At 37.3% G+C, this 9,814-nt stretch overlaps 1 protein-coding gene across 1 annotated transcript; it reads left to right on the forward strand.

Moving 5' to 3' along the window:
• The first annotated feature begins 8,540 nt into the window (after positions 1 to 8,540).
• Positions 8,541 to 9,482, forward strand: LOC121150504 (putative vomeronasal receptor-like protein 4). Its single transcript, XM_040971433.1, has one exon. The coding sequence runs from the start codon at positions 8,541 to 8,543 to the stop codon at positions 9,480 to 9,482; it is 942 nt and encodes a 313-aa protein (XP_040827367.1).
• Positions 9,483 to 9,814: the final 332 nt, after the last annotated feature.

Consider the following 9,814-nt stretch of genomic DNA (forward strand, 5'->3'; position numbering starts at 1 on the left):
CTGAAAAAGATCTTCAGCATAACAAACTTTCAAATGTAAAAAAAAATGCTAAAATATGCACAAGCAAAATAGCAGGTTATCCTCACAGGAGCTTCAGTTAAATTTTCAGCTGCTTTATCATCAGAAATCCAATACCCTAGGAGAGACTGGAGCAACACAATCCAAGGACAAGAAGAAAAAAAGACCCTCAACTCAGGATACTGTATTAAGCATAGCTGTCATTTGCATATGAATGTGGCTTCCCAAAACAAACTCCAAGAATTCCTTGCTATTTAACCAACCTTACAAATGTGAAATACAGATGTGCCTCATAGAAATAGAGAGGTGGTCAGCATCATTAAGGTTTGAGAGGGCAGAAAATATCCCAGTAAAAGCAAAAGAAAATCAAATACAAATCTTAGGAATACTTATTCAAAAATGTGATCCAACCATTCTTTATCAACAATAATCTTGAAAGTAAATGGAATATTTCTCTAATTAAAAGATGCATACATGATGCCTAGACCAAAAAGCAAGACCCATTAATTTTATGCTTTCAGGAAAATCATGTTACTAAATAAGATGCACACAAGATTGAATGTAAAAAATGCCAGAGTCCAGCTGCAGCTGAGTTCGGACTCGAGAATGGTGTGTGGAATAGGCGTAGAAAAGAAATGGACCACTACAATTTCAGGATCATAATGGACAATGTGAGAAAGTTGTGCGCTTTATTTATGCAGAATCAGTCACAAAATCTGACACAGACTTGTTATGTCATGGTCACGTGGGTGTTTCCAAGCATAGTTCTGCCATTAGTTTCACCTTAAAGCTCTCAATACAAGTTCTCAATAGATGGTGCATGTCAATCAGTAACACATCCCTATCACAATCCTTATCCTACAACTTAATCTTGAGTTAGTTAAGGGACCAAAAGCATCAAAGAAGTAGAGAGATAAAGATCAAGGATGATCAATGGGGGCATCAGAGTGAGACAGAGACAGTGACAGCAAGAATTGTGAAAGGCCCTTTTGCCAAGACATTATTAGCAACATCAACTGCTGGAGTCCAGCTCCAGCTGAGTTCAGAGCTCGAGAAGGGTGCGTGAAATAGGTGTAGAAAGAAGAGAAGAGATGGACCACTAGGATTCCGTGATCATTGTGGTCCATGCGAGAAAGTTGTCTGCTTTATTTATACAGAAGCAGTCACAAGCTCTGGCACAGACCTTTTATGTCATGGTGTTGCTTCCATGCGGCCCCAAGCAGTACAATTACAAAGTTTCCTTAAGGGGCAGTTTGACATAGCTTCAGAGGGGAACAATTTACAACTTCTCGAGAGATGAATGGGGATGATTACACATTCCTTTTTTATTTTGGCTTGCCAATCCCCACCTGCTCTCCTCAACCTTGATGCCACTTGTGACAACCAGACCCCTACCTAGAATTACGTATGGGTTAAAAGGTCTGGGGCCTTGGTTTATGGTGATGGGTGGCCATTAGGCCTGCAAACTCAGCCTTTAGGGTCACAGTAACAGGATAGCCTTTATGGTCCCAGTAGCTATATTTTTTTCAGCAGTTTCAGCCCATACTCTCATCAATTCCATTAGTTTGGAAAATTCTTATCAAGCCATCTCCCAGAAAGCATGCTAAATGTTTGGGCCAGATTTTATGGCAATGGTTAGGCACACAATAAGGTGTCTGGAAACAGCCTGGGCTTAATTGTACTCCTGTGTGCAGTTAAAGGTCCACTCACCAAGACGTTATCAGTAACATTAACTTAAGCTCATGTTGGTTGTAAAAGCCCTCTCACAGGGGCAAACAATGCCTCAATAGATTACAAAAATTCTTAGCGGAGTGGTTGAGCGTCCATGCAAAATGGGGTAAAACTGCATCAAGGTGGTCAGAAAGAAATCCACCAGGCCCTGCCAAACAGGAATCTCCCCAGGCCAAGCCAAGCAGGGAGCTGTTCTCTTCACACCTTTGTGTTGTTCACACCTACTGCACGGACCCCAGCAATCAACTCCCAAGATCACATTGATATTAAATACCAACTCCACAGTCTCAGACAATGCTTACATAGATTACAAAAATCTCAGCAGGATTGTCCATGCAAAGGGAGGTGGAATTGCCTTCAGATAGATACAGAGATGTCCGCCGGGCCTTGCCATGTAGCGGGATATTCCTTGTGGCCTTGCCTGCAATGGAAGAGTTCTCTTTACATCTTTGTGTCCTCCACACCCAACAAAAAGCAAGGCCCATTAATTTTCTGCCTCCAGGAAAACCATGTTACTGAGTAAGTTACACACAGATTGAATGTAAAAAGATGGGAAAGGATAGTATATGCTAACAGAAGGCAAAAAAGAACAGAAGACACTATCCTAAAATCCAGTAAAATAGATGTTAAGAGAAAAATTGTTCAATTACAAAGAGGTACATCATGAAGAGATACTGGATCAATCAATTCGACAGAAAGATGTAACTAAAATAAATGTGTATGCTCCCACTCTTAGGTATCCAGGTATTCAAAATAAACATTAAGGTTTATAAGAGAGATATAGACTCCAATATAGCAAACATGGAAGACCACAGCACCATAATTCATCAACGGGACAAAAAATGACCTAAGACATGACAGAGCTAACTATACTATTTGTCAAAATGATGACATTGATATCTATAGAACATTTCATCACAGAGAGGAATCATTTACTGAATGCAGTATGAAAAATCCTTAGGGAATTGAAAATAAATCTATCACATTTCCCTAGCTATTTCACTTTCAGGCATTAACCCAAAGGAAATTAATGTAGCATATAAAATCATTATTTGTAAACCCATGATATAGCAGCTCAACACACAATAGCTAGAATTTGGAATTAGCCAAGATTCAAAATTTTTTATTTATTGCTATTTAATGAATGTTGATGAACTTGAGTTCATCTCTTACTGTTCTGAATAATGTTCCAATAAACATAAAAATATTTTCAGGCCCGGCGTCATGGCCTAGCTGCTAGAGTCCTCGCCTTGAGCACGCCAGGATCTCATATGGGCACTGGTGCTAGTTCCAGTGGCTCCACCTCCCATCTAGCTCCCTGCTGTGGCCTGGGAAAGCAGGCAAGGATGTCCCAAAGCCTTGGCACCCTGCACCCTTGTGGGAGACCTGGAGGAGGTTTCTGGCTCCTGGCTCAGGATCGGTGCAGTCCAGCCGTTGTGGTCACTTAGGGAGTGAATCAACAACAAAAGCTCTTCTCTATCTCTCCTCCTTTCTGTATATCTGACTTTGCAATAAAAATAAATAAATCTTTAAAAAATGATAATTTTCAATATTTTAGATTACATACCCAGAGATTACTGCATCATGTCGCAGAATGCTTTGGAAGCAGTTTGAGATTCTTTTTGACAGTGTATATTGTGAATGCTTAGTCCTAGAGAATGACAGTGCTGCAGTGAAATCTCTTAGAGCCAGACCTCATGTTAGGTGATCAAGTTTTGTGGAGTACCATCCTGGAAATAGTAATGGCCACCTGCTAGAATGAGTAGTTCTCCTGGAGCACTCTACTGTATAACAAATTGATTCTGCATGGTTGTCTTCAGTGGATGGCCACGTCCATTTCTATTTCTTTTCCAGATTGCAGAACAGCCAGGAAAACATCTTATCGATGTGTTTTTTGTGATGCTCTGAAAATGAAGAAAGAAAAGTGCATCAAATCTCATAGGCAGAGGCTAGAATACATACAAAATTCCTTCAGCAGAGACTAGTGTATAATGCTGTGCAGTAATTTTTGTCACTACTGGTTAACAAAGGTACTTTTGCCAAATTATTTGGCACAATTCCCTGCTTTCTTAATATGTACCTTATAATTTTCAATGCTCTGAGGACAGAGCATTGGAAAAAAAAGATAGAAATAAAAGTTTACCATTGCTGAGTGAGTCATCTTCTTTTACCTTAGTTTTCATTTCTCAAACTTTTTGTCCATCCCAGTTTCTACTTTCACTGTGATTAATATTGTATACGTAGATAAGATGTCTGAGATGATCTCATTTCTTTCATTTTTTATTTCTTTGCTATCTTAAATTCTTATGGCTAATCTTTATGGTTAATATATTTATTTTTAATATGGTTAATATCTTTTTGGTTGATATCTTTATGGTTGATATGATTCATTTATACCATGTTATAATCCTGAATTTATACATCATTCTGTTATCATTTCTGGGAATCAACTGATACATCTCTAACCCATTTCTATTAGTCCAATTCGGTAAAATGTTTCTTTATTTTAACTTCACAGTTTATAGCAAGATTTTACAGAGTTTTGTGCATTCTAGGACAACCAAAAGTAATTTTATTTCTAGCATTGATCTCTGAGATTATATCATGTTTTAGGATATCATTTTTGCATCCAGTGCTAATTGAGAAATGTTCATGCATTAACCTTTTCCCTTGTAATTGGTCCAATAAAATTCACTCAGCCTGAAAAAAAGTATATTTTGTCACTTCTACAAGAGAAAATAATTTTAAAATTAAAAAATGATAAAGTGTTGATTCATAGAGGTTGTTAGGTAAGATAGGATAAGGCTTTAGGAAGGCTAAATGCTGGTTTCAGGACCCAACATTTCAGTAAGAATAAAATAAATTCTAGTGAAATCTTCCACTGTAAGTCAATCAAACCCTACAACATATGCATTTCTGCTTTGTGAATGAATAGATTTCAGGGATGGTTGTAAGATCATGCCTAGTATAAAGATCCTGGTTGGAATAATGACATCCTGCATCAAAGTGCCTGTGTTAGTCTTTTATATGATTCTGATTTCTGTTTCTGACTAACATCTCTAGAATGTAGCAGCTGAAGGGTCAAGCAGTTTGGTCCTTGGCACCCACACAGGAAACCTGGATAAATTTTTAGGCTCACAACTTCATCTGGCCTCAGCCCAAGGAGTTAGTTTTCTGTGAAAATAAAATAGTAAAAACTATCTTTCTCTATGTGTCTCCTTGCCAAATACGTTTATGAATTTATACATAACTAGGCACACACACATACATTTATACAGAAATGCATTTTACCAAGAAAAATGCATGTAGGTTAATTAGTGACATGGCAATCAGCTTGATAGAATAGTTATACTGAAGGACAGCAGCAGTTACTTCTGTGAGCCTGGCAGCGAAGACCTACCATGTCTGGTGCCACAGAAGTCCCCACCTCGGACAAGCAGCATTCATTTAGGACTGAGCGTGGGCCTACCACAGCTGTGATGCATGATTGCTCCAGATTGGATCAAAGAGGATATATGCCAAGTCCACAAGAATGGACCCAGGCATCTGACAGAATTCATGCAGGTGTGCATATATTTGTAAAGAAGATAAACATCATCGCTTTAAAATCAAGAGTTGTTGGATTCATAGAGGGGGCTAAAGATGTAGCTGTCCTAATCAGGTTAAAGCTTCACCTTAGAGAAGTCAGAATGAAGATGTGGCTGATAGATACAATTGGTGGAGTCTAATGCTTGTACTTCTGAGACTGTGGAGTATAAAGATCTGTGAGTGAACTTGGCAAAGGGTATGTTATATTGTAATACATTTTCTTGACTTTGGCACTCTGTGCTTTTGCATTGCAGATATCTTCCTTACTCGAGAAATTCAACAAACCCCGAACAGAGGGAAGCTGAGGAAATGCAGCCTGTATTCAGTTATAATGCAGATGGGTTGGCTTATGGATGTATCCCTTGAGAAAGTATCATTCTTCCTGAGAAGGATTAGGGCAAAGGGAAAGCATCCTTATTTTTAGACTCTATATTGTTTCCCTGAGATGTTGACACCACAGCAGAACCAGTGGTGATGCCACTTGAGTCTCCTGGAGGAGTGAGGCTAGCTTGAGAAATCAGCTGTGGCTTGTATCTGATGTCAAGAACTTTGTTTTAATTTTGTTGTTGACAAGCACTGAGAACACACAAGTGGCCCAGGCAGGCCAACCTTGGAGAAATGAGTCCACAGGCAACAACACTGGAAGCCAGTTGCTCTCTGCTTGTTTCCCAGAAACCAGGAAAGTTCACTTTTTCCCAGGAGTGGCTCTTGTTGTAATGACACCAAGGCCCAGGTTGTCCTGCTTTTACAATTGAAATGACAGTCATGGGCCTGCAGGGAGAAGAGCTGATGCCATCCCTACCCTATAACCACATCTTGAGGATTCATCTCACAATGAACTTCAGATCAGAGGCTTAGCTGGGTGAGTGTCTTTCTCTGTCATGCATGGACTTCTCTAAAATCAGGGGGAATGGGATGAAGCTGGATTTTTCTGATTAAAATGTTAGTAAAATCATCTACTTATTATATCAACCTTAGATATTGCTCCTGTTAGACATGAAATGAACTATTATATGAGTTACATAATGGCATGAATGAGAATGTTTGAAAAAGAACAGTTAGAATTTTTTTCCATTGACTCAGAATTGCATTTAGTTAGCTTGATTGTAATCTCTCTTTAATTCATCCTACACTACTTATTTTAATTTCATTTATTTCACTTATACCTTAACTAATTCACTATAATTGGTCATATTTATTTTGTTATCCACTTTTTGGAAATATTTTAAGATACTTTGAAAAATTTCATAATTGTTTTTCCTCAGAGCCACATAACCCATGTAATATTCCAATTCTAAACAATAGTGATTTTAACCGCTAGTAATGAAAATTCTCCATCAATAGTTGGTAATGTTATTTGTTTATCATAAAATTTACACTGCATTCTAATTTATATTAGATTTTTTTTTAGAAATTATTGGCATGGGTAGATATTACATAAAAGTATGCAATATAAGTAAAAATACTTGTGTAAGTAAAAACACTTTTATAAAATGCATTTAGATTTAGTATCTATATTTTAAATAACTAAGCATTCATTATATCAATATACTGAAAAGTATCAAAACATTTTTTTGAAAAAAGCATGAGAAAGAAACATTTGCAATCCATTTAGAGAATTATAAACATGATAGGAAAATGGTCACCACCACCAGTATTTGTTGTAAAAGTTTCCGGTTTCATTTGATTATATAAACATTATATAAAGTATTATATAAACCATACCTATTTAGTTTCAGTTACATTGTTAAAATATCACAGCTTACACATTAATGTTTTCTGAAAAAGGATAGTATTTGAGTTCTTAGAAATATTTAAGTTAGAAGAAAACTAAGTCAGCAATTTGATGTTGTTGAATATAAAGGGATAAAATAACAGGAACTGTCCATTTCAGACACACAGGCATCAACACTTGAATAAGTGTGAGCAACAAAACAACTCCTCTGCTATTTTCCAATATCACACCGCATTAGGTGTTTAAGTCTTCATTTTAAAACTTTGCTTTAATTGCTTAAGGAGTGTGAAATGCGGCTCCCATGGACCTAGAGAGCCTGATTAGAAAACAGCGAGTAAGGAACGCATTATTCATATTTTCTAAATTCACCATTTAATCATTGTTGGTGGTGCTATGCCCTTCTTATTGAATCAATACACAGGTGGGCATATGATCAGACCTTAAAAACAGTTTTTTCCTTTTTTGGTGTCTACTTGATTTTAATGGTTTTAACAATGCATTTTTCAGGTAGCATTTTTCAGTGTCCCAAAACACACATTGTGATATGTGCCCTGCTGTGATTTTTAATCTTCTACTTCTTCAGTGACATTTGACTGAATTTCTTAATGGCAATATATTTCTTAATAGCAATTGAAAACCATTGTGTGAAAATATAAATATCCTTTTCATGAATTCTGTGTTTTAGCTTTTACAGTTTAAAATTCTGGTTCAAAAATACAGATGACACATTTTAGTAATTCAATGCTATTTGATGTTTGTTATATTTATTCTCTGAAATTTGTCCATTCAATTAAAAAAATCTTCATGTGGAGCTAATCATGGTGAAGAAAATATTTATTTGCTTGATTATTCCAGCTGACTTAATTTTGTCAAAAACACTATTAATTCAAACATATCTCATCATCTGAAATTTTCAGGGTTTTTAAAAAAAATTCATAGCCTATTATTATTCTTCTTGTTATTATCCTCATCATTTTGTGATACAGTTCAATAGGCCTTGCAATTTCCCTTAAGCACTTCCCTAACTCCCCTTCCTCTCCCTGGGTTTTCCTATATTATCACTGTGGTATAGTTCTTCATACAGAGTCCGGTGTACATTGTTGTGGGCGTGGACAATGGCAGCGTCCAGCATCCTATTGTCAAGATATATTAAGCAGTTTCCCTGGGTGGCCATCTTTGGTCTGGAAGTAGAGATGCATGGTGAATTGTATCTTCACATCTGGATATGATATTTTTCATTACTCACTTATTATACATCCCCTTAAATGAAAAATCACAATACAAAATGAGAAACAGAAAGAAAAAGTAGAAGTTTACAATGCCAAGAAGTTAAATGACATGCTGTTAGATAATTTTAAAACTAAATTAAAATGATGATGTGTGATATTTGTCACAAAAAGAAAGATTGCTGGTGACATGAGCTCTGTCTTGTTTCATAGGTATCTAAAATGCATTCAAGTATGCTGAAATGAACAAAATCTCCACTTTCGTCATCATTAAAAATGTGTATTTTTTCCAAGCTGGCATTGGCATTCTAGCCAATGCCTTTTTCCTAATCTTCCACATCTTCACAATCCACAAGGTTCATAGCCCCAGGCCCACTGATATGACTGCCTGCCACTTGGCATTTGTTCATATAGTGATGTTACTTACTTCACTGGATATTTTATCTGAAAATATGTTTAAATTGTTTAATTTTCCCAATGACTTAAAATGTAAGTTTTTGTTTTACGTGAGTAGAGTGACTAGGGGTCTCTCCATCTCTACAACCAGTCTGCTAAGCATTGTTCAGGTCATCACGATCAGTCCCAGCTCCTTCTACTTGTCAAGATTTAAACATAAACTCACAAATTATATTATCATTGCTTTCTTTTGTATTTGGTGCCTCAACCTGTCTGCCAATAGCAACATGATCATCTATACTGTAGCTCATTCCAACAGGTCCAGTCTGCTCAATATCAGCAAGTACTGCTCACTCTCTTCAATGAACTCCATTCTCATGGCATTATGTCTCATGCTTGTGCTGTCCCAGAATGTCTTCTTTCTAGGAATCATGCTGCTCTCCAGCTTGTACATGGTGATTTTCTTACGTAGCCATCAGAGGAAGTCTGCATATCTTCACAGCATGAGCATTTCCCCAAGAATCTCCCCGGCGAAAAGGGCCACCCGCACTGTCCTCCTGGTTGTGAGTTTCTTTGTGATTATGTACTGTGTGGATGTCATCATCTCATTCTTCTCCACCGTACTGTGGAAATATGAATCTATTATCCTCTGTGTCCAGACACTGGTGGGAAATGTTTATGCCACTGTCAGTCCACTGGTGCTTATCAGTTCTGATAAAAGAATAACTGGCATTCTGCAGAACATGATTGGTATGAGAACAATCTTAACGAGTTTAAAAGAAGTGTGAAATTGTAAAATATGTTCTAGGTTAAATAATAAAATTTCAAAATTTCAATCTAATGTAGATGTTCAGAACTTTATGTGTAGCTTTTGTTTAGTTGGGAAAAGCAGAAGTGACTCCCGCACCCAGCTGAACTGAAGCTGTCACTCTTGTCCAGTTATGTTTGGATGCTGAGTTACCCAGACCTTGTCTCTGGGCAGAAGCTGAGCTCCTTCCTGGATGAGTACCCTGTGCTACAGAGGACAAGCATGTACAGATCCAGAAGCTGCTGCCTTCTCCCACCCCTGCGCCTGAGATACAGAAAAGCTGAGTTCTGAGTTTCTAGCTTTTATGATCAT

The sequence above is a fragment of the Ochotona curzoniae genome, unplaced genomic scaffold, assembly GCF_017591425.1.
Source record: "Ochotona curzoniae isolate NIBS_2020 unplaced genomic scaffold, NIBS_Ocur_1.0 contig_2146, whole genome shotgun sequence".
NCBI lineage: Eukaryota > Metazoa > Chordata > Mammalia > Lagomorpha > Ochotonidae > Ochotona > Ochotona curzoniae.

Coding starts and splice junctions, on each gene's coding strand:
- LOC121150504 (XM_040971433.1), top strand. CDS start 8,541: ATGAACAAAATCTCCACTTTCGTCATCATTAAAAATGTGTATTTTTTC.